Raw genomic sequence first — 25877 nt, 5'->3', positions numbered from 1 at the left:
TTAAAAATCTTAAAAGTTTACAGAGCCCAGGTTGCTTCTCAAATGTTGTTTGACAATTAAAAAGATTTTTAATTGTCAAACAAAATTAGAGATGCAACCTGTGCTCTGTAAATTTATCCCTCAAACAATTTAAGTGTGTTTTCACCATTTGTAACCAGGAAATTCAATTTTTCTAAACAAATTTTGATCATTTGGGAACCTGAGTAGAAGAAACCCATCGTTCAGAGCCTAAATTACCGAAAAATCATTAACAGAGTTTCCGTTTCTCTAATCTAGAGTGTACACAATGTGTGCAAGGTTACGCTGCTTTCTCAAACTAAACCCAAGAGCTAAGGTGCAAATTGCCACTGCTGGAGGTTAAGAAGGGCTCAACACTGTTAATCTGTCCACAGCTTATCTGGCTAGGACTACCTTAAAAACTTGGGCAATGGCTGGGAGGATTATCCAGTGTTGTGTGGAAAGAATCCTTGCTTGCCACTCCCAAATCTAAAATAAATCAGGACTGCCTGGGTAGACATCAACAGAAACCTGGGATATTGTAGATTTGCCTAGTTCAAGTAATATATTACAGATGCTGAGAGTATTTAATTCCAAACTTTTCTCCAAGCATTCCTAATCAGTGCCTGGGCTCACTTTATCTGCTCCCCAAGAAGGGTAATTTCAGCCTAAAGGATCATACATCATTGCAGGTTACATGCAGCTTTCCAGCATTTTGTTTGCTGGAAACAAGTCTTGAATTCTAATTGACAGAAGGGACCAGCTAGAATGTTTGTCACTGTGGAACAGACTTGCTGCTTGGGCACATCATGAATGGTGGTCACTTAGGACAAATGAACAGTAACCTTGAAATGTGCCTCCTTGAGGGAGGCCAGAGGTGAAAAGCGAAGCTAAGATTTGTGACTTGCACAACTCCGTATCAGTTCAGTACTGACTGGGTTGTTGATTTTCAAAAGTTTTACAAAGTCAGATAACTTGTGTCAACAATCAACAATGCCAGCTCCACCAACTTTACGATGCAAATATTTGGCTTGAAACAAGAGTTAATGCACAGTAATAATGATGACCAAGGGTGAAGTTGGAAAAACCCAAGAAAAAGGATTAAGTTAATTATTTTAAGTAGTTCAATTTTAGGAATCAAATAAAGCTACTGTGGCCGTCACAAGGAAACTAGATACAACTGGCAAGGTCCCTCACACTTTCTCGTAGAGTCATACAGCATGGAAACAGACGCTTCAGTTCAACTAGTCCATGACAACCTTCTCAATAAATGTAATTCAGATTTTAATTACTGGATGTGTAGAAAAAATGTTTTTCCTCACAATGTTATTAGTTCTTTCAGCAGCTATTTTTCCACTGAGGCATTCATTCAGTCATCATTACTGTATGTCTCAACACTGCTGGACAGTAATTTTCTTCTTTCCAAAGATCAAATGATCATTCTACTTCATTGACTGACAGTGGCATTGTGGAAAGGATCAGCACCACACTGTCTACTTTGATACACATTCATCAGACACAGAGTCAGTGGATTGCAATCAGGAGCAGATTGACTAAGCTGCAGCAACTCATGGCTAAGTACAGCTTTCCTGTCAAAGCCTTGCAGTAATTAGAGAACTGAGCTCAGAGTGGCAAAGTACACTATATAATAAAAACAGATGCTCTGCTTTGTCAGCGGTCACGTTTCTGTAGAGCAGTTACCACCAAGGGAAAGAAAATTTACATTTGGAATCACAGAATCCCTACAGTGTGGAAAGAGATCATTCAACCCATTGAATCTGCACTGACCCTCCGAACTGCACCCCACCCTGACCCAGCGCTAACCTGTCCTAACCCTACATTTATCATAGCTAATCCACCCAAGCTGCATATCCCTGGACCATGGAAGGAAACCAGAGGACCTGGCAGAAACCAATGCACACATGGGGAGAAGCTGCAAACTGGAAATCAGCTGAGCTGCCATGCCGGGTGGTTACATTGAGTTTCATTTCAGAGAGTACATTTAATAAAATCCACAATCCTACAGATCTTTGATTTCTCCAATGAAAAAAAAGTTGCAAGACATCTAATTGTGCTCACTTTCTCTGTCCTCATCATCTGTGCTCTCACAACTCTCAGTCAAATCTGTTATTGTCATCTGGTTAGAGTCGCCTATCTGTACATTTTTGGCATGCTGAATCTGGATTATGTTAGTGCCTTGACCTTGCTGTTGTGTGGAACTACTGACATTTACATTTTGACCTCCCTGGCTATTGCTAGGGTTAATGAACTGAAAGGGTGGTTGCATAATCTGGAACATGGCACACTGCGGGTTGAAATTTGGTTGGTTCGGTAAAGGTGACAGAGGAATATTAAACCCAGGAAATACAGGGAGGTTGGGATAAGGTGGTGGGTGTAGCACAGGCTGTGCATGTCCATTAACTGCAGCAGGTCCAGGATGGGGTGGATGCATTGCTTGGAAGTGATGATAACTCTGTGCAAGTTGGCTACAAATCTGCATATAATTCCAGTTAGCTGATAGGGTTTTCAAGGCACTTTGATAGTCTTTTTGGGCCTGTGCTGTTTTTTCTTCTATCTGTTTACGTTCTTGCTCTTGAAGCCAACTCTTTTTATGCCTCTCAAGTACATTCCAAGTAAATGTCTTTTTTACATGTCTTTCAAAGTGTCTCGAATTCTCATCGAGACTATTGATAGCAGTCAGTGCAAAAGGGATGTCATTTTTACACATCCGATTCTTCTTCGGTAGCAGTGGAATGACTGTGTTGTACTTGTGCTCATTTCTAATTGAATGCATCAGAACACTATTGGTCTTGTACTCTTCCCAGCGACTGTTAAACTTGTGCGTGAGGAGGAGGATTGTGAATGCAGAGTTGTTAATTGCATCTTCAATACACTTTATTGGAGATCGTCCTGGAAGAGAGAATTCCTCAGAAAACGTTGCCCCCTCCATTTTCACTAATGATTCTAGTCTCAACTGAACATTTTCTGCTATTTCCGCATCTTCTCGGGCATGCAAGACAACAAAAGAGTAAAATTTGTTCTCAAAGATTTCCTCATCTGCCGGAGGAGGTGGTGTTGAAGGACTGAATTTTACAGATGTGGTTTCAGTGGAGTTTGACTGGTCACCTGTTGGCAGCTTGGTTGCTCCCAGTGAAGGATCGTGTGAAACGGAATTGGTATGCTCTTCATTCCCTGTCCCCCAGTCCTCTGACATTTTTGACTTTGAACTAACTAACTGGCTACTGTTTCTTTCTCCTGTACATTCTGTTGGTCTCACTTCATTCACTTGTGTGTGTGAAGAACCTTCAATTAGACAAGCTGAAGGAACATTCTTCTGTTTTACACATTTAACTCCAATGCCATTGGTCACCTTCATCTCTCCCAAAGATTTGTCAGAAGACAGATTCAATTGTCTTTTCATAGAATGACTGAGGTTAACGGTACTCTCTTCAGAGTTTGCTATTGGGGAATTTAAGTTGTCCCTGTGTGAATTGGAAATGAATGATGCAGTGGGAGATGCACTGATTTCAAAATGAGTGGGAATTGTAATTTCTGAATTGTTCAGTGAGTCAGTTACTGGATTAGTCCTGCATTCAATTGTTGATCTTATACTTGGAATTTGTTCTTCAGTTGACTTCAGAGCTGATACTTCAGCATTCTCCTCACCTTCGAAAGATATGGGACCAAACTGCCACCTAAATTCCTCAATAAGTTCCTGAAGATCCATTCTGTGGTTTTGACTGTTGGACTTGAATGCTTTGATGGCAGCTTGGCATGCTTGGTTCCTCATGGAAGAGTTGCACAAATTTTCTTCCACTAGCAATGCAAGCATCAAAGCCACGTCTTTGAGAACATTACCATCTTCTGCAGAAAACTCTTCATTTGATATTTCAGATGTTTTCTGTTCTCGCTGTGCTAAACCTCGAATTTTGTTGAGAATGTACAAAGCCGATCTGTCATTTGGCATTTCATTTAACACTAACATTGCTGCTCTCTCGGCCTCATCTGTCTTTTTCAAGAAGAATGATATGATGCTATAAAGTAGTTGATGGACTTTTGAAGTTCTTGAGTTGTTAGAATAAAACTTATACCATAGGCTGAACAACCTTTGCTCAGCAACTTCAGACAAAATGTGAAACAAATCATCGAGAGATGGAATGTGATCATAATCTTCTGCCATAATTGCACCTAATGTCAAGCTGGGATCAACCTAATGGAACATGAAGGAACCAGCCTGTATTACGACTTTACTTCCAATTCCATTTAGGCTGATCTGACAATGGAAGCTAATCTCTTAGGCGCATCACTGGATGTGAAGTTTGTTCGTCTACAGATGTGAAGGCAACTTGTAATGCCACTTCTTAGGTTGATTAAGATACTTTGCTAGGCTTCATCAGTTCAGTCTGAAACAGAAAGGGAACACTATAATAATTTTTCTTTTTGACAACATTTTCAAAATTAATACTGTACATGTTTCTCTCTCCTATTTTATGCTTTTTTTGTACAGAGAACCAATTCCATAGCTAGGTAGCCAATCTTCAGGTGTGAACCTGAATTAGCCATCGAGAATATCACAGGATAGATTTCTCTTCCCTTCAATTATGCCCATACACTCTCATTACAATGGGAGACAATGAATGACACTCAAGAGTAAGATGCCCATCTTTGCGCATATTGCACTATAGGAGCCTAATGTTACTCCAGTTGAAACCAGCTAACTCAATGCGATTTGGTGTTCAAATTCATATCTTTCATTGTTGTGGTTCGTTGCTACATTGAATCATATCAATGAGCCACATCTGGTTCCATAGTGTCATTAGGACAATTCTGCTTTATACAACAGAAACAAAATAAACTTAAACAATCCTCTCATTATACTCTAAATTCATGAAGTCTTATTTCCCCATTAAATATATTATGGTTAGAAAACATCCCATGGCATTGCTCCTCATACACCAGATGTTGAACTGTTTTAGAAACGGGAGGGGGTGTTACATGATATAAATATACCATTATCATGATCTTGGTAGAAACTGATAACATTTTGGTTATTTGTTTTGGAAATTCAAAAACCAAGGTATTTATTGAAATATAGCCACATGATTCATGATTTAAAACAGAAGAATTTAACAACACAAAAATCAGTGAACATGTATACCTATTATTATTATGTTAGTTCCATTGAAGATATTAGAAGTATTTTTGCTGTAAACCAAACTTAACTCAATGTCTTTCAACAATATATGAGAGAAATAGAGTTAACATTTTTAGATTATATACACAAACTAGTGAAACAGAGGTCAGACTGCTACTGACTGATCCAAACTGCAAATTTCAAATCAACTGGGTATTATGCACCTCTGTATCATTGTTCATATTTGGATGAAAAGTTGAGAGATTTAAGCTGCCCAAACATTCATTAAAACTGATGCTAGAATTAACATCCTTGTTCTTCCTTCCCTTCCTGTAGCAATCTGTCTGGTTCTCTGCATAACATCTCCTGATATTAAAGGAAACAGATAAAGTAGAAAGGAACTAGATCCACCAATTGGCAAGTCTAGGATTAGGGAATGTAGTCTAAAAAATAGAGCTAGACCTTTCAGGAATTAAATGAAGAAATATTCTACATAAGGCCACTGTTGCCAGGCACCAATTGTTATTTTTAAATTTGAAATTGATAAGTATTTATTAACAAAAAAAAAGCCTAAGGTGTTATATGAAGTTAACTCACAAATCAGCCATGACTTAACTGAACAGGGGATTAGGTGCAAATCAAAAGGCTACATGACCTACTCTCATTCCAATGTTGTTGACATGAAGATGTTTATTTTTAATTCATTAATGGGATTAGGGTGTGGTTGGCTAGGCCAGCATTGATTGCCCATCTCTAATTGTCCAGAGAGCAGTTAAGAGTCAACCACATTGCTCTGGGTCTGGAGACACATGAAGGCCAGACTAGCTAAGGTATGTTAATTACCTTCCTAAAGAACATTCATGAACCAGATGGTGTTTCCATAACAGTGGATTTGTAGTCATCGTTAGATTCTTAATTCCAAATTTTTTCAAAACTGAATTCAAATTAGGGTGGCACGGTGGCACAGTGGTTAGCACTGCTGCCTTACAGCACCAGGGACCTGGGTTCAATTCCCACCTCAGGCGACTGACTGTGTGGAGTTTGCATGTTCTCCCCGTGTCTGCTTGGGTTTCCTCCCACAGCCCAAAGATGTGTGGGTCAGGTGAATTGGCCATGCTAAATTGCCCGTAGTGTTAGGTAAGGGGTATGGGTGGGTTGCGCTTCGGCGGGTCGGTGTGGACTTGTTGGGCCGAAGGGCCTGTTTCCACACTGTAAGTAATCTAATCTAAGTAATCTAATCTAATCAAATTTAAGAATTTGCCATAGCTGGATTCAAATCCAGGTCCCTAGCACATTACTTGGGTCTCTAATTTCGGTCAAGTGATAATACCACTAGGCCATTGCCTCCCCTTGTATTGAGATGACAAATTGTGTTGATGATTAAGAATCTAGTTTCACATCAATATACTGTATCACCCCTCAGGATTCCAACTGTACGTTTCTAGTATTGTACAATAGGATTTAATGATGTAAAGGTGTTTAATCTGCACCTTGGGTGGTAGCAGATCATTGTGATTCACAATCCTATTCAAACCACTCCCACAACAGTCTCCCTAGCAATTCAGTCACATTCACCACACACAGGGCCAGGAAGAGAAATAATGGGTCAATATCCAACAACCCCAATTTTTAACTCTTGACAGGTCTCATTAAGCAACTTTCTGATGCATTTTGAGACATAGATAATAGAATAGTGCAACTCAGGAAATCATTCAATCCATCAGGCCTGTCCAGTTATTTCCAAAAGAAATTCTGTCAGTTCAACCACTGCCATCCAACCCCAAATTGTTTTTTCCTTTTTTCTCTCTGCAAGTGAGACACTTCTCTGAGTGAGCTAGGCCTTTCCAATTGGGAACATAATTCTGCAAGGAAATCAAATGCAGCATTAGAGTAAGTGAGCATGCATTTGCTGAGTATGTAGGTATTTAAATCTTCAATAGATTGTAATTTGTAGTTTGCTTTAGAGAAATGCAAGCTTTGAGTAGGCTTATTTTCAGGTGGTGCATTGAAAGAGTCTAATTAAGAACTGGCTGAAACTGGATCCTCATTTACTGAGTGAGATAGGTCCTCTGTGTTGCAAACAAATTTAAGTAGCTAACTCAGCACCACTGAGCACTTGAATGCTTCTTACAATAAGATTAAAAATCACACAACACCAGGTTATAGTCCAACAGTTTATTTGGAAGCACTAGCTTTCGAGACACTGCCTCTTAATCAGGTGGTTGTGGAACAGGACCATACGACACAGAATTTATAGTAAAGGTGTTACAGTGTCATGGGGTTGGAATGATATATTAAACAACTTCAGTTAAAAATAAGATGCAAGTGTGAAGTCATAACATCTGTAAACAAGTACTTTTTTTTAAATCTGTGGGAGTCCAGCAGCTGAAGGAATTGAGCAGAGGAAGGAGAGAAGTGTTCAGTTGATTTTTGCCAAAATAAAGCAGATGATTGGTGAGTCTCTCTAGCCTTTAAAGGAAAAGTAATGTTTCTAATTCACATTCAGGTCTTTTCCTTGTTTTTTTTTAATAGCTTGTTAGGTATGAGATTGATACTAGTGCATTAAAAAAAGGACATACAATAAAGTATAAACAGCAAGAGTACCGGAGTAATTGTAGTTAATAACTTCAGTAAATTGGATACAGATAGCAGGTTGGATGATGTGAGATCTGTGAGGGCACCAGGATCAACATTGAACACATCAATAACAAGCGTTTGCAGGTTGAGCAACTTTAGATGTAAGATGGGGCTCTGGAGTTTGAGCTGTAGACACTGCACCATATCAGGGAGGGGGAAAGTCACCTGGATACTTTGCTCCAGGAGGCACTCAATTAGGTCATTCAAAGTTGGGCTGTGATCAAGGACAGGTGGAGGTGATTGTAGGTGAGACACATGTGGGGACCCAAAAGGGCAGCTCTCGTGGGGCCTCACTCCCTGTAATTGTTCCAGCATAAATGAGGTCTTTGCAACCTATGTGGATGAGAATGGGGATGTCAAGGAGGATGAGGTATCTCACACCATGGTACAGAAGACCATTCGAGTGGGATGAGGAAATAGGAATCTGGTAGTGGTTGGGGACAGTATAATTAGGAGAATAGATTTGATCCTTCAACCAGGAGCATGAGTCCCAAAGGCTGCATTGCATGCTCAATGCCAGAGTTAAAGACAGGGTGGCATGGTGGCTCAGTGGTTAGCACTATTGCCTCACAGCACCAGGGACCTGGGTTCGATTCCAGCCTGGGGTGACTGTCTGTGTGGAGTTTGCACATTCTCTCTGTGTCTGCATGGGTTTCCTCCCATAGCCCAAAGGTGTGCAGGTTAGATGAATTGGCCATGCTAAATTGCCCATAGTGTTCAGGGATGTGTAAGCTAGGTGCATTAGTCAGGGGAAATGTACAGTTCCAGAACAGGGAATGGATCTGGGTGGGTTACTCTCGGAGGGCCAGCGTGGACTTGTTGGACTAAGTGGCCCGTTTCCACACTGTCAAGATTCTATGATTATCTCCTCAGGACTGGAGAGGAACTTGGTGCAGAAGGGGAAGGATCAAGTTGTTATCATCTACATTGTTACAAACAACACTGATAGGACTGGGGAGGAGGCTCTGCTGAAAAATTTTCAATAGTTAGGAGCTAAACCTCCAAGGTGATAGCCTCAGGGTGACTAACATGGCAAACTGGCTTAGGGTAAACAAAGTATTTAAATGCATGTGGGGGGAATGAGGTTCAGTTCATGAGCACAGTAAAGCAGGTAGTACAACTGTGTTGGCTTCATTCAGACTGGTGACCTGCATAAGGGCTGTAGAGAGGGCTTGTAACTATTTGGGGAGGGGGGTGTTTAGGAGTGGAGAAACATAGGTTTACAAAGCAGAAGGAGATGGCAGCATTGCTGGGCAGCTGTTTTAACAATGATATCCAGAATGGACAAGAAGGGACAGAATATACAAGCAAAAAAAAGTAGGAAAAATGGACACCGAGAATAAAGCCAAATCTATGGTTCTTTTCTTGAATGCACATAGTATTCAGAACAAAAGAAATGAACTAACCGTATAAATAGAGATTAATACACATGATTTTATAACTTGGATGAGCCAGTGTTGGACTGGGTTGTACAAAGTTAAAAATCACACAACACCAGGTTATAGTCCAACAGGTTTAATTGGAAGCACTAGCTTTCAGAACGCTGCTCCTTCATCAGTTGGTCATGATTTTATAGCCATTGCTGTTATATGGTTATAAAGAGATCAAAGCTGGGAACTAAATATTCAGGGGTATGTGACATTTCAAAAGGACAGATAGGAAGGGAAGAGAGGCAGCATGGCTTTGGTTTAGATGAGATAGAATTCTCTTGGATCAGATGATACAGAAATCATATGGATGGACATAAAAAAAAGTAGAAGAAGACACTGGGAATAATCTATAGATGCCTTGAGCAAAGGATGTTCTGTATGTCAAAGAAGAAATCAAGCCATAATGAGGGCATATATAACAGCAGTCCATTAAGCCTGGAAGACATTAATCTTCATATGGATTAGGAAAATCAAATTGGCAAAGGTAACCATGATGAAGAATTCATAGACTGTATTTAGGATAGTTTCCCAGAACAATATGCTATGAATCCAACCAGGGATCAGGCTAATTGGATCTAGTAGTTAGTTATAAGACAAATTTAGTAAATTATCCCAGAATAAATGAGCCCCCGGGAACAGAGATCATAACATGGTAGGATTTCACATTCACTTTGAGAATTAGAAACTTGGGTTGGTGAAATAATTCCAAGGAGGCAGGTATCCTGTCACCATGTCACCTTTTATTTACTGCAGTCTGTGGACTCTGACTAGATTGCTCAGAGCCAGTCCCAAGACTGAGGAGACTCTCTGAATCTTCTATTCAGCCAGGCTCCCTGATTGGCCAGGTTAACAACTCCAATCAAGGACGTCACAGTCAATGAGATCCACCTGGCCTTCGTTCCAATCACTACAGTTGGGAACAAATGTTCTAAACCTAAACATGGATAATTATATGGAAATAAGGGCAGAATTAGCTGCAGGAGACTAGGAAGGCATTTGATAGAAAAGTTGGTTGATGAACGATGGCAGATGTATAAAAATTAGCTCACGACTCACAGCAAAGATATGTCCCAGTGAGGAACAAGGGGTAAAACAGCAATGGTTAACAAGGGACATCAAGAACAGCATCAAATTGGAAGTTAAATGCCTGCAATGTGGCAATGATTAGTGGGAAATCAAAGAATTAGGAAAGTTTTAAAAATCGACAAAAGATGACAAAACAAAATGATGTGGGGGTGCTGCTGTTGGACTAGGGTGGACAAAGTTAAGCATCACATAATACCAGGTTATAGTCCAACAGGTTTATTTAGAAGTACGAGCTTTCACAGCACTGCTCTTTCATCAGCTAACTAGTATTACAGATCATTTCTGGGGCCATAATTATTTATAATACAAGGCTTGATTGATGGAAGTGAATGCACTATCATCAAGATTACAGACAAAACAGGTGGTGAGGCAAGTAATGAGGATGACACAAGAAGTCTACAGAGAGATAGAGATTGGCTAAGTGTGTAGGAAAAAAAACTTGCCAAATGCTATCTAATGTGGAAAAAATAGGAGGTTATACACTTTGGCAGGAGGAATAGAGGAGCTGAATATTATTTAAATGGAGATAGACTCTAGATTCTGCAGCACAAATGGATTTAGGAGGTTTTTTTGAGTAGAAATCCCATATGTACAGATTCAGTTTCCACAGTTTCAGTTATCTGCGGCCCGAAAATATTACATGGAATTGTCCAGAAATAATTCCAGGGGCCTGTTGGGGAGGCAAATTTCCCATTTAAATGATTAGGTTCACTTCTATCTGCGGTTTCGAGCATCCGCAGTAGGTCTTGGAACATATCACCCCCCACACCAAACAACCCTGGGAACGGGGGGAACCTATATATCACAAAAATCTAACGGGTAATCATTTCAACATTCAAGTTTTCCTGGGTCCCAGTTAACTGAGTTTTCTTCTGGCAATAAATTTTAAGCTCTTCAATCTTGATGCACCTTTCAAACTTCTCCTTTTTCCCTCCACTTTTGAACCTCTTTCTTATCACCCCAACGTGCAGCCTCTCCCCTTTCCCTACATCCCCTGCAGACTCTTCCCTCCTCATCACCTGTGACCTCCATCACCAGTTCCTGCAGCCTGCTCTTCTCCTTGCACCACCCTCCTCTCCCCTTCCATCGCCCTCCCCTCCTACCCACATATACCTCAGGACCCAGACAACAGCAATCCCTACACCCAGGCGACTGCAACCCTGAGGTTTGGACCCAGGCGAGGAACAGCCTGTGATTGTTGAAAAATGAGAGAGACAGAATTTAATCTGAGGAGCTGATTCTCAGATTCTGTCTCTCTTAGGTACATACAAACAGGAAACAAGAGTTGGCCACTTGGCCTTTCAAGGCTGCTCTAGCATTCAATAAGACCATGGCTGATGAGTTTAACCTCAGTTCTACATTCCAGCACACCTCCAATCATCTTTCATCTCCTTTGTAATTGTAAATTTACCTCTGCCTTAAGAATAATTAACGGTTCCACATTCATTGTCATTTGAGAGAGCGAATTTCAAAGACACTCAACAGTTTAGGAGAAAAATATTTCCTGATCTGTCTACAAGGATGACGTTGCTCTGGTTGGTTCTCTCTTAGAAGAGAGGGCAGTTCTGCTGAGCTTGCCTTAAGACATAGGGTGGGATCCCAGTAATTAACACCTAATGTACTCCCTTCCCCAGGCCCTGACCACACCAAATGTACTATTGAACACTTTAACTTCAATCAATGTGTATCAAATCCTAAATATAAAGGTGTAAAATTTGGTGACCATCAACACAGCCTTAGAGACATCTTTAGATAGAGGCAACTTCTCCCCTAATTCCAAATACTGTGTATGGCCAATAAAACCACACTTGTAAAAATAAAGAAGGCTCCAATCCCTGCAAAAACACTGACATGTTTAGGAAGGAGAACTTTTATATCTCATGACACCAACTGGAGTTGTGCCAAGGTACGATAGTCAAACCAAGCTCACGATAATTCTGGAGAAGTGTTACTGGACCTGAAACATTAACTCTGCTTTCTCTCCACAGATGCTGCCTGACCTGCTGAGTTTTTCAAAAAATTTTTGTTTTTATTTCTGCGGATTTCCAGTATCCGCAGTACTTTTATTGTTTTCACAATAACTCTCCATTATTAAAAGGTTACAACTGATACCAAATTTCAGTCGGACACAATGTGTTATAAGTTGCTTTGAAATGCAATGTTTTTGGTGAAATTTCATATTCACTACTATCTCAGTTTGGTTTTCCCCTCATCCCCCAAGGCCACACAATAACAGCATCTAGAAACTACTCTCAGGCCTTAGCCTGCGTCGCTTTTGAAATGGTTGAAACAAAAGACCCTTCAACATACTCACCTTTTTTCACAAGAAAAATTATCGGGCCTCCTTTTAATATTTGCCGTTGGGAAGGACAGACGAGCAGAGAATTGGTATGACACTCTATGGTAGGAATAGAAACTGTACAAGACAGAGATTTCAGGAAACAATATGACACCTAAGGAAAGTCATGAATGGAATGGGGATGTAGACACTGAACCGAACAAGAAAATAAAATAGAGGGAAAGAATCTGAGTGACAAGAGAGAGGGAAACATTGTCGATCCTACCACTCCCAAATTAGTCACTCTTGTTTTCTTTCACTGAAATGGTGCTGAAACACAAAAAATGTTTCTACTGATAGCAAAGAAAGAATGTTACCAATTTCACTGTGTGGCTACAGAAGCCTACTGTGGAATTTGTAAAATGATTTACAAACTTGTTTTAGGCGGCATGGTGGCACAGTGGTTAGCACTGCTGCCTCACAACGCCAGAGACCCGGGTTCAATTCTCACCTTAAGCAACTATCTATGTGGAGTTTGCACATTCTCCCTGTGTCTGCGTGGGTCTCCTCTGGGTGTTCCAGTTTCCTCCCACAGTCCAAAAATGTGCAGGTTAGGTGAATGCTGCTAAATTGCCTGTAGTGTTAGGTGAAGGGGTAAATGGAGGGGAATGGTCTGGGTGGGTTGCTCTTCGGAGGGTCGGTGTAGACTTGTTGGGTTGAACGGCCATTTTACACACTGTTAGTAATCTAATCTTTACCTTCATTATCTCTACCTTTTCTCCAGCAATTTCCCCTTATTACTATTCTTTATGACTATCCCACAATCAAGTACAAAGCCATTGGTTTGAAATCTATGACCCGATAACGTTCGAGTTTTTCATCCAACTAATAGCTGGGAAACTCAGACAGCGATCTGGGATTCCTTGGCCAATGCTTTTTGTGTGTCCATTGCTTTAGGTGAAGGTCACACAACTGCAGCACGAGTCCTGATACTAACTTGTGCAGCATCAAGGTATTCAATAGTGCAAAGGTTAGATTGGTGAAGCTAATATAGTTTAACAACTAACATTAGTTAGCTGAAACCATTCAACTCCAGCTATATCCTGCTTTTCAAACGTTCGCTTTACGCAATTTCACTTTTATGAAAGACCCACATTAGTACCTGTTTTCGCAAATCCGAAGAGGATTTTCGCTTTTACGCAAAACTGAGATACTATTTCCCATATAAATCATGCACCTTTGCTTTATTCTATTTTCAGCTTATGAGGAGTTCCTGGGAATGCTCTACTTTTGGATAGTAGGGGCTACCTGTATTCCTGTTGGTTAACAGTATTGCCCAGTCTGATAGTGACACAAAGTCTCACCTGTCCGTCAATGGGAAATATAGTACCCCATATGAAACTGAACTAAACAGAAACAAAAGGTCCACATTTGACTTGCTCAATGCATTCCAGATCCTAAGGACTTGCTAAATGAGTCAATCACAGCCAATGATTCCCATAAAGAATCCAAAAAAATCAATGAATTCTGATGCTAATAAATATCTACCATTATCTGTACATGGGTATAACAGGTGGGTATAAGGTTTTGGGAATCTGGTTACAGAGTAGACATTAATGTCACAAAAGATCACATCTATCAAATGTTCTCCTGGATGATGCCAGAGCTAAGAAACTATAATTACAAAGATGAAGATTTCTGCTACTCAACTCCACTGTAGCAGCACTGACAGATGTGTCTTTCACTTTCGATGTTTTCTTCCTCTTCCTTAGGTTAGAGCAAGGACATTCCCTTGATATGTTGTACCTCTAGCAACACTACTGAAACAGATTATTTAGCAATTTAACAGTCAAAGAAACGACCAGAATACAGAAGGTCGCAATTTGGGTAACCATGTGCATGTCAGGGTCTTGCAAGTGCTACACAGCTGGTCCCAGTCTCCTATCTTCTCCCCTAAACTGCAATTTTTAAATGTATATGTTCAAGGTAGTGTCCAAACAACAACCACTGAGGCAAGTTATCACAGAAGAGCCACCACTAAGGTGACCACACCGCAGGAAGGTAGATTAACATGAGAAGCCACTGCAAGGAAAAAACAATACAATCCCATCCATTCTCTTACCCCTTCCCAGCCTAGCTGATATTGAAGTGTGTGTATTGCAGTTCCAGTATGAAAACACACCATTCAGCCCAAGTGGTCTTTGATTTCATTAATAGTCCAGACAAGCCTTCTCCTAACTCTCTTCATCTCACCTCATCAGTACATTCTATTTCGTTTCATCTCACATATTCTCACATTGAAATACAGTAGGGCCTCAACATACGAACTACCCCATTCACGAACAAATCGGTTTACGAACAGGATTGTACGTAAAAGTTTGCTTCAATGTACTACAAAATTCAAGGTACGAACGAAGGTGAACATTTTAAATGACAATGGGATGTCCCATTTTCGGAAAATTCTGCAACAAAGGAAAAAACAAGTTTCTCTGGATCGTTTTCTTGTGGCATCACCAACCTCCAAGAGACAAAAAAGAGAAAAGACTCCGGAAATATCCGAACAATGGGAAAATTGATTCAGTTCACGAACTTTTCGGTTCGCGAACCGGGTCTCGGAACGGATTAAGTTTGTAAGTCGAGGCGCTACTGTATATCTATCCTATTCACTTCAACTACTTCATATGATAACAGGCAATGTATGTTCTAATTTTATGTTAGAAAGATTGTTTCTGCACAAAATCCCTTTAACGGGTTGGACCAAGGGTCTGTTTCCTGGCTGTACAAATCTATGACTATGACTCTATAAATTTGAAGAGAACCCAAGGGATCTTTCAGGTTGCTGGCCTTGATGTTTAGAGGTCAAAGTTCCATATTCAAATGTTTCTCCTGCACTCCTTATGGCATTTATTAGTGGACATCTTAAACATATGGCGTCTGGTTTCTCAAAGCGTCAGAAGTGAAAACAGCGTCTCCACACCACTATTAAATCCATTCATAAATTAAAAACTCATATTACATCACCAAATCAGGTCTTGTGCTGCAGTATTGTGCTGCTCATAGAATCCCCAAAGTGTGGAAACAGGCCAGTCAGCCTAATACATCCACAGCAAAGAGCATGCCATCCAGACCCATTCCCCCACAACCCTGCATTTCCCACGGCTAATGACCTTGCCAACACATGCCTGAACACTATGGGCAATTTAATGTCGCCAATCCACCCAACTTGCACGTCTTTGGACTGTGGCAGGAAACTGGAGGATAGTCATAGAGATGTACAGCTTGAAAACAAACCCTTCAATCCAACCCATCCATACTAACCAGATATCCCAACTCAATCTAGTCCCACCTGCCAGCACCCGGCCCATATCCCTCCAAACCCTTCCTAATCATATACCCATCCAGATGCCTTTTAAATGTTACAATTGTACCAGCCTCCACTTCCTCTGGCAGCTCATTCCATACACATACCACTGTCTGCATGAAAACGTTGCCCCTCAGGTCTCTTTGATAGCTTTCACTTCTCACCCTAAACCTTCTGGACTTCCCCATCCCAAGGAAGAGACTTTGTCTATTTATCCTACCCATCTCCCTTATGAATTTAGTAACCTCTATAACATCACCCCTCAGCCTCTGACCTTCCAGGGAAAACAGTCCCAGCCTATTCAACCTCTCCCTGTAGCTCAAATCCTCCAACTCTGGCAACATTCTTTTAAATCTTTTCTGAACCCTTTCAAGTTTCACAATATCCTTCCGATAGGAAGGAGAACAGAATTGCACGCAATATTCCAAAAGTGGCCAAACCAATGTCCTGTACAGCTGCAATATGATCTCCCAACTCCTGTACTCAATACTCTGACCAATAAAAGAAAGCATACCAAACGCCTTCTTCAAAGGAAAGCCATGCAGACATGGGGAGAACATGTAAACTCTACAAAGACAGTCATCTGACCTGGAATCAAACTCGGCTGTGACTGCTGAACCAGACATACCACTCCAGCACTTAGCAGTCAAGGAAGGCATATTCGTAACACAACTAAACAGACTGAGTATCAGCTTGTAAATCCTTCCAACACAATGTAAGCAGGGAAATCAGGAAAGATTCATAGTCATCAATGAAATGGGAAGAAACTGGAGCTTCTACAATCACCATTTGTACCTCAAGGACTATACAGCCTGTTCAGTATTTCCAGGTGGTTAAATTTATTTAATGTTTAATGATAATTTTATTATAATGCTGGTACTAGGGGTGAGTTCAAGGCAACAATTGTGGGCGGCACGGTGGCACAGTGGTTAGCACTGCTGCCTCACAGCGCCTGAGACCCGGGTTCAATTCCCGACTCAGGCGACTGACTGTGTGGAGTTTGCACGTTCTCCCCGTGTCTGCGTGGGTTTCCTCCGGTTTCCTCCCACAGTCCAAAGATGTGTGGGATAGGTGAATTGGCCATGCTAAATTGCCCGTAGTGTTAGGTAAGGGGTAAATGTAGGGGTATGGGTGGGTTGCGCTTCGGCGGGTCAGTGTGGACTTGTTGGGCCGAAGGGCCTGTTTCCACACTGTAAGTAATCTAATCTAATCTAATCAAGAAGACTCAGGGTTCACAAACAGATAAAGCTTCACTCTTGAGACCCTGATGTTACCTAAAACTCTCGATAGGTTACAGTGTCTTTAAAGCTCTCCACATTTCTATATATAACCTCTTCTCTCCAAGTAATCCATTAGTAGACAAAATTCCCTTTTTGGATTCCCAGTGCTACAGCAAGGGTCAGCTGCACAGCATGGAAATACCAGTATGGAATGCTGGGAGACAGCAATACTAATACAGAAATGGCATGAAAGTACTCATTGTATTTCCTTCTGTTGTGAACAGTAAACGAAGCATGTTATATTTTCCTAACACTTGTTTATATTCTATAATGTCCATAATTCTTAGAAACATAGAAAGAAAAGCTAAATGTCATCTTTCTTAGGGGCAAAATTTCTGTGCTAATATGTTTGACAATATTTCTTGTCCTGTGACACCAATTTTAGTTTTAATTTACATAACATTAAAATACAACTGTTACACAATTGCTCACAACAGGAACAACTTGGTTTATATTATCATGAAGGCTACTGATTTTTGCAGAGAATCTAATATCCAATAATATCAAATCAATTTTTCAAAATATTTTATGTGACTGCAGGAATTTTATTGATGATTAGGAATCAAATTGATTTATTTTCTAATTAGTCCTGTTGATTTGCAGTGAAATTGCTATTTTTTATTGCACAAAATCATAGGTTTTTCCATTTATATTATTGGATTTAGGATAACCACTAATTAGCTTTACCATAAAGACTACAAATCAGCAATCAGAAATGTTAACTGTATCTGAATATATATTTTCAAATGTTACAATTTTAACATAAGAACTTAAAAACTTGCAAAGTACATTAATTCCTCACACGGTGATTTTCCCATGTCTTTATTACATCGAAGTCCATCTCTTTCTAATTGCATTCCACATGCTCTGAACGTATATCTTCAGCAGAATTAGTCCATTTAATATTTCAGATCATTTAGCTTCTAATCCATATCATCCCTCATTCCTTTCAAGTGTTTAAGAAAATAATTCAGCCTTTTAAGCAACAAAAACTAACACCCTACAATTCCACTTCTCTTTCTTCCAATCCTCTCTCATCATCTTGTCTTTTACAACCTCTCCTCGATTTTGCTGTTTCTGACCCTTACAGAATACTGAATGGCCTGGACAGAGTAGACGGAAAGATGGTTCCATAAGCAGGAGAGATGAGGAGTAAAGGAAAGACACTTAGAAAGGAGATGAGGAGAAGCTTCTTCAGCCAGAGAGTGGTGAATCTATGGAATTCATTGACACTGAAAGCTGTGGAGGCCAGGCCATTGAGTATATTAAGTCAGAGACGGATAGGTTATTGATTGTCAAGGGCATCCAACATTATGTGGAGAATGAGGTTGAGAAACTTATCAGCTATAATTGAATGGCCAATGGATCGAAAGGCCTAATTTCTGCTCCTATGTCTTATGAAAGACCTTTTATCCTAACTCAGAATAGCTCTTTCAACTGATGTTGTAAACACGGTATCTTATTTTGTTGTCCAGGAGGCCAATGACATCTCCCTCAGTAAATCTGCCATTCTGGCTGTCCTTCCTAATTCTCCTCCACCTTACCCTCCAGCCATTTTAATTGGACATCTACCACTGTCATATCAACCATTCCATTTTCACTACTTCTCTCACTCCCTTCAATCTAAATCCAACTAAATTTACAGCATTCCACTGTCTCAACTCTAGTCTATCAAATTCCTTGTGACCTTTCTGTTCCCCTCCAACAAGGCTTTCCCAAACTTTGCTTCCTCCTTCAACAACAGTCCACTCTCCAACTCACCAAACTTGTTCTTCTCCTTATATCCAGCAACGCTGTTACACAAAACTGAACATTCTTTACCCCATCACCAAATCACTCGTGGTATTTTTTAATCTATTCGCCAACCGGGTCAGGTCTGCTCTGGGAGCGGTGATCCACCCTGACCAAACCTGTGCTGTACCGGGGAAGATCTCTGAGAGTCTCGCACTCCTCAGGGATACGATCGCCTACGTGCAGGACAGGGGGGTGGACACCTGCCTCATCAACCTGGACCAGGAGAAAGCCTTTGACAGGATATCGCATACATATACGAGGGATGTCCTCTCCAAAATGGGCTTTGGGGAGGGAATCTGCAATTGGATCAGACTGCTCTACACCAACATCGTCAGTGCAGTCTCAATCAATGGGTGGGAATCAGATAGCTTCCCTGTAAGATCTGGAGTCAGGCAGGGCTGCCCACTCTCTCCTGCCTTGTTTGTGTGTTGCATAGAGCCATTTGCTGAATCCATCAGGAAGGATGCGAGCCTGAGAGGGGTGACTATTCCTGGCAGCGGGGGCCTACAGGTTAAGGCCTCCCTGTACATGGATGACGTCGCCGTTTTCTGCTCGGATCCGCTGTCCGTGCACAGACTCATGTGCATCTGCGACCAGTTCGAACGGGCCTCGGGGGCCAAGGTAAACCGAGGCAAGAGCGAGGCCATGCTCTTCGGGAACTGGGCCGACCAATCATATATCCCCTTCACTGTCAGGACTGACCACCTGAAGGTGCTGGGGATTTGGTTCGGGGGGGCTGGGGCGTGCGCCAAGTCTTGGGAGGAGCGGATCAGGAAGATGAGACAGAAACTAGGCAGATGGGAGCAACGGTTGCTCTTCATCGCAGGAAAAAACCTGGTCATCAGGTGCGAGGTACTCTCAGTATTGTTGTATGTGGCACAGGCCTGGCCTATCCCCAGAACCTGTGCTGCCGCAGTCACCCAGGCCATCTTCCACTTCATGTGGAGATCAAAGATAGACCGGGTCCAAAGAGACACCATGTACAAAGACCGGTGCAATGGGGGAAAAAACACTCCCAATGCCACCCTCGCCCTGATGGCCACCTTTGTGTGTGGCTGCATCAAGCTGTGCGTGGATCCCCGGTACGCAAACACCAAGTGTCACTACGTACTGAGGTTCTACCTGTCCCTGGTGTTGCGAAGGATGGGCCTGGCCTCGCTCCCGCGGAACGCTCCAAGTAGTTGGACCGTTCCGTACAACCTGTCCTTCGTGGAGAAATTTCTGAAGAAAAACACCTTTGACCACAATCCATCAGGAAGTGGTCAGCACGTAGCGTCCTTGAGACCCTTCGGGAAAAGGAGAGGGCGGATCCTGTTGAGTGGTTCCCTGAGCAGACTGTCAAAGCAGACTGTCGCCAGAACTTTCCAACAAGCACCAAGACATGGCTTGACTGGTGGTGAGAAGGGCTCTACCTGTGAGATCATTTATGCATGCCCGGACTCTCAGCCGCACCGCACGCTGCCCTCGAAGCGGCTGCGGGGGGGACGAGACTGTCATACACCTCCTTCTGGAATGTGCCTATGCAGAGGAAGTCTGGAGAGGAATGCAGTGGTATTTGTCGAGGTTCGTCCCGAACAGCGCCGTGACTCGGGACTCCGTGCTCTACGGCCTGTTCCCCGGGACGCACACCGAGACGAATATCAACTGCGCCTGGAGGATCATCAACTCGGTGAAGGACGCTCTCTGGGTGGTCCGAAACCTGTTGATCTTCCAGCTGAAGGAGTTGACCCCGACTGACTGTTGCAGACTGGCACATTCCAAGGTCCAGGACTACGTGTTGAGGGACGCGCTGAAGCTTGGGGCAGCTGCCGCCAAGGCGCAGTGGGGAAAGACCACCATTTAACATCTGCCTGTCTAAAGAAGATCCGGGGGCCCATGCAGTCATTTGGGCTCTGCTGACACCTCAGCTCAATATATGAGTGAGAAATGCACAGATCTGTATGTAATAATGAAAATTCTGAGCTGTGTATGTAAATGTGGAAATATGTATGGCATTACCTAATGTACAGTGTATCAAATTATTTTATGAATATTTTATGAATAAAGTATATTTTTGAAATAAAAAATAAATTTAAAAAATTTTAATCTATTAAACATGGCTAGTAAATCACCTGTGCTTTACAATTGATTAATTTATGCAGACCATCAAAGGAGAGAGAGAGGGAGGTTAAATCAAAAATGGTGTTGGAAGGGCACTCTACTCCCTGCAGTGTCCACCTCTCTCTAAAGGCATGGAGACACCACATCCTCCATCTCTAAGGGCGTGAACGTAGCTGTGGACTAAACCTATTCCGATCCCAGATAAAAGAGGGAAGGGGGTGTAACACATGGATCCTAGCTACAAGCCTGTCTTTTGGTGAGTGATATGAAATACTTTGTTGTACTCAGTACCCTCCCCGGCTCTGCTCTCTGTACCATGGATGGCAAAATTCCCAATCTAAAGTGAAATCATTTTACTTTTCCCTGACCTTCGATGGTGTCCAAGCCTCTCCCCTTTCCTTTTGACTGTTTCTTTTCCCCTCAACGCCTGTCTGTATGCGTGTTGCTGGCTGACCCGCATGATTATTTTTTTGGTGAGTGTGCATTTTTCCCCCTCCCCTGAACGCTTCCCCAAAACGCCTTTAAATAAGCTTCCAAGGCTGCCCCCGGGGGTGAGTGGGGAAAGATCTCAAGTTTGTGGAGGAGATGGAAATGAAACTGCAGCCGGGCCGCGCGGAGCAGGTTCGGGACTGCCCCCGGCCTGGACAGAGAAGCCTTCATCTCCCCGACTGCTGTCCTCCAGACACTTACCTCTCACTTGTCTGGTCCGCTGGCGCTATTTCCCCCTGATCCAGAGGATTTTTTTTTATATATAAAACACACCTCAGGGTTGCAGGCGGTACTTGAACGCCGTCCTCTTGTGCCCAAAGGTCGGGGCACTACCACTTCGCCAGAAGAACGCCCACAAAGCCAGAACCGACCTGTTTCCGAATCGCTGTTTGCTGACGAGGGCAGTGACAGCACCTGATGGCGAACCCAACAAAACGAAAGCAGAGACACCCCGGGGGATCCTGAGAAGGTGAGGACCTTCCTCCCTGCACAGGGATTCAAGCCCTTTGCTAAGGCATGCTCCCGCCTCTGAAAACAATTCCACTTGATACTAAGACTTGCATTTCTATGGCGCCCACAGAGTTTGGCGAGATTCCAAGTATACCAAACGTCATCAGTCATGTGTGCGCAGCAAGATCCCATCTACGATGCTGAGCTGATTATTTCAGGTTAAGGGAAAAATATTGACCAGGACTCCGGGCCCAATGTCAACTGCTCTCTTTGAACACGTTAATGTTCAAAGGAACACTTTGTTCCTTGGCAAAATACGTCCTGAAATTGTACAGTCCCAGTACTGTGTCCCAGAGGACGGCCACCTTTTAGGAGAGAAAAGTGGGAAGCTAAACAGAAGACACGGTCAAATCCAGCCGAGCTGTGGAGGGACGGGGCTGTGAGGGGCAGGGAAAGGGAATTCTTCCACCAACCTCTCACACTCCAGTGCTGCCTTCTGCTATTCTTATCACTGCACTGGGAACAAGAAAATGCAGAGTTAAATGTTTCGTCAGGGTATGAAAGGCAAGGTACTCTGTCCTTGAGAGGGGAGCATGAACTCTCATATACTTCCTGACATCCACTAAGTAACCAAAAGTGACAGAAGCCGAAGACTATGTCCCCAACTGCTCTCTTTACTCTTCCTAAACTGTGGTGTTGAGTGACCAAATATGCTCTTATGTCCAGCACTTAGCTGGATAAGTGTGGAACTTCCACAGACATCAGCAAACTCATATAAAAGAAATATTTAGAAATGTATTCTCGGGGATCCAAGATGGCAGCGACCCAGCAAGATTGAGTCCACAGTGCTCTACCCAAAACTTGGGCAAAGTGGGCTATCCACCCCCACCACACTCACTAAACCATTTATAATAGTTGTTAACCTTAAATAGTTACCTATTAGTACATTTAAATAGTCTAATACTAGCTGGAAAATGAGTAAAGGGAAGGGAACAGGCGGCTCTAAGAAAGCAGGGACCCCTCCCCCACCCTCTCCCTCTTCAGCTGCAACAAAGGTGTCTTCAGCTACTTCAGGAGATTTACCAATGAAGATGAGCTTTAAGGAGATGTTTGCCAGGTGGGAGGCGAAGATTGATGCTTTTATCGAAGTGCTTCTCTGCTCTGCCGAGACTCAATCAGCCGAGCTGCAGAAGCAGGGCAGAGACATTCAGGAATTGGAGTGCCGAGTCAGGGTGGAGTCGAAGGCCGCAGCCTCAGAGACTGCGATTAAAATCGGCAGCCGACCACATCCGTTTTCTCGAGAATCGAGTCCAGAACCTAGAAAACCACATTGATGACCTCGAAAATCGATGTCGTAGAAAAAATATTCGGTTGTTGGGCCTGCCCGAGCAGGATGAGGGAGGTCAGCTGACAGCATTCTTAGAGCATTGGCTGCCACAACTTTTAAATCTGCAGGCTGGATCAGGCCAGGTAAGGGTAGAATGGGCCTACCGGGTCACAGTACGTGGGCCCGGCTCAACCCAGCGCCCACGCCCGGTCCTGTTCCAGCTGCAGAGCTATAGGGAGAGGCAGATGCTCCTGGAAGCCTCAAGAAATCTGGGAAAAGATCCCCAAGCTATGACCCACAAAGGATCCAGGATCATGCTGTTCCAGGACTTCTCCCCAGCTTTGGTCCGAAAGAGGAAGGCATTCGATGAGGCGAAGAAGCGTTTAAGGTACTTAAATATTCAGTACTCCTTACAATATCCAGCGACGCTACGCCTTAGCCACGAAGGATCCATATATAACTTCGGATCACCGGAGAAGGCTAAGGAATTCTTGGACTCTCTTAGATAAACTGTAAGAGATTGTGGACGCTGGTCTGCCTTTCCCATTATTTTGGTTTACATCCCTTCATCTTTTCTTATCTTTCCCCCTATGTGTGTATGTGTATGTGTGTATATATATATATATATATATATATATGTTGGGGCGTTTGGTTAATGTTGATGGGGAGAGGTGGTCACCTTATTCTATTTTACTTCTGTTTTTAGGAGCGGGGTTGTTTTTCTTTCCCCTGTTATTTTGTGGTATTATATTTAAGTATTACATGTTGAGATTGTAATCTTATAGTTATATATGGTATTAATATTCTCAAATATATTTAGATGTGGGTGTGGGTGGGGGTGGGCTGTTCACTGTTAACTCTAGCTTTATATTATATTTGAATTCTCCTCATTTTATTGAGGAACACCTGGGTCAAGGGTGGGGCACTGGTTGGAAGAGGGTAAGATGGACTGTGGGAGAGGAAGTGACGCTCCCTGGGAACAAGGGAGAAAATCTCCAATTCGGAATGTTTTATATCTTTTATACTTAGAAAGAGTTTTTTGTCATATTGTTTTGAGTGTATCAGAGAGTCTTTACTTTTGTAAATCTTGTATGCTCCATGCTCGGGATGTTCTAGATAGGGTTTCCCCTCCCGAGGGGTCTCGGATCTGTCCAGATGATTATGGCTGAACAGTCGGTTAAGTGGTGCACCTGGAATGTCAGGGGGAGTAATTCGCCAGTTAAAAGGAAGAAAATATTATCAAATCTTAAGAAGGAGAGAGTTGAAATGGCTCTCCTACAGGAGACACACCTGTCGGATAAAGAACACTTAAAATTACGACAGGGCGGATTTGATCAGGCCTTTTTTTCCTCTTTTAATTCAAAAAGCAGGGGAGTCGTTATCCTTGTCCGGAAGAACTTCCCTTTGAAAATTCTAAATCAGATAAAAGACGAATCTGGACGATATATTTTGATTAAAGCCCTCATAAATGGAGAGGAATATGGGATCTTAAATGTGTACTGCCCCCCGGCACACCCCTTTAAATTCATAACGGAAGCTTTTTCAAAACTGATGGCCTTTGGTGCCCGTCATACAATTATAGGGGGAGACTTTAATTGTATTATGGATCCGGAAATAGACAGGATTCCCAAGAGTGCCGCTGGAGTATCTCCCAGATCTAGACAACTGGCGGACCTGAATAAAGAATTAGGATTGGTAGATGTATGGAGATGTCTCCATCCACAGGGTAGAGATTTTTCTTTCTACTCTAATCCACATAAATGTCACACAAGAATTGATATGTTTTTTGCCCCATCGATTTTTCTAAATTCTATAGCAACCTGTAAAATAGGTACTATAGCAATCTCTGACCATGCCGCTGTATACATGGAAACTAAGGTAAAGAACAATGGGACATCCGCTCGGCATTGGCGTATGGACCCCTTCCTGATAAAAGATAGCAAATGTTTAAAGTACTTCTCCCAAGAACTTAAAACTTTTTTAGAAATTAATACTGGTACGGCTAGCAATCCGTCAATGATGTGGGAGACCATCAAAGCTTATGCACGAGGTTTGATCATCTCCTATTCAGCGACCCAGAGGAAAATGAAGGGAGAGCGACAGCGTCTGCTCGAAGCTCGCCTAAAAGCAGCCGAAACAGCATACGCTGATAGACCTTCTATCACAAAATTGCAGAGGATTACAGCTCTTAGGACAGCTTTAAACACCGCGCTTACTCAAACGGCTAAAAGGGAAATATTATTTGCGAAACAAAGATTATATGAATATGGCGACAAACCGGGTAGATACTTAGCATTTCTTGCAAAGAAAAAGAAAGCCCCTCAAACTATTCCGACCATCAAGGAAAGTACAGGTACCCTGACTCATGATCATAAAAAGATCAATGCGACCTTTAAAGAATTTTATTCTGAACTATATAGATCACAGGGTTGTGAAGATAGGATTAGGAGGATGCAGTCATTTTTAAAAAATTTGACCTTCCCGGGCCTGACTCCGGAACAGGTGTCGGCCCTA

The 25877-nt window shown here is 42.3% G+C and overlaps 2 protein-coding genes across 3 annotated transcripts in view; both read right to left on the bottom strand.

The window, feature by feature from the left end:
• Positions 1 to 93: 93 nt before the first annotated feature.
• ticam1 (TIR domain containing adaptor molecule 1) lies at positions 94 to 22152 on the bottom strand. Of its 2 annotated transcripts, none has more exons than XM_060846216.1 (2): positions 21788 to 22152; positions 94 to 4400 (listed from the first exon to the last, which is right to left on the bottom strand). In XM_060846216.1, the coding sequence occupies exon 2, from the start codon at positions 4175 to 4177 to the stop codon at positions 2063 to 2065; it is 2115 nt and encodes a 704-aa protein (XP_060702199.1). In that variant the 5' UTR covers positions 4178 to 4400; positions 21788 to 22152; the 3' UTR covers positions 94 to 2062. The 2 variants fall into 2 exon arrangements, with proteins under 2 accessions (XP_060702199.1, XP_060702200.1); XM_060846217.1 differs by having other exon boundaries at positions 21860 to 22152.
• The window catches only part of LOC132829235 (arrestin domain-containing protein 5-like), a 45199-nt gene continuing 41182 nt past the window's right edge, over positions 21861 to 25877 (bottom strand). Inside the window, exon 4 of the mRNA XM_060846605.1 lies at positions 21861 to 22000. Coding sequence (XP_060702588.1) covers positions 21861 to 22000 — 140 coding nt within the window. The remainder of the gene's footprint in view (positions 22001 to 25877) is intronic.

Source organism: Hemiscyllium ocellatum, chromosome 28 (assembly GCF_020745735.1).
Source record: "Hemiscyllium ocellatum isolate sHemOce1 chromosome 28, sHemOce1.pat.X.cur, whole genome shotgun sequence".
Lineage (NCBI taxonomy): Eukaryota > Metazoa > Chordata > Chondrichthyes > Orectolobiformes > Hemiscylliidae > Hemiscyllium > Hemiscyllium ocellatum.
Note: the sequence above shows the minus strand (reverse complement) of the source record. Positions and strands in the feature narration are given on the sequence as shown.

Bases quoted from the DNA above. Each gene is read 5' to 3' on its own strand.
- ticam1 (XM_060846216.1), bottom strand. From the start codon at position 4,177: ATGGCAGAAGATTATGATCACATTCCATCTCTCGATGATTTGTTTCAC.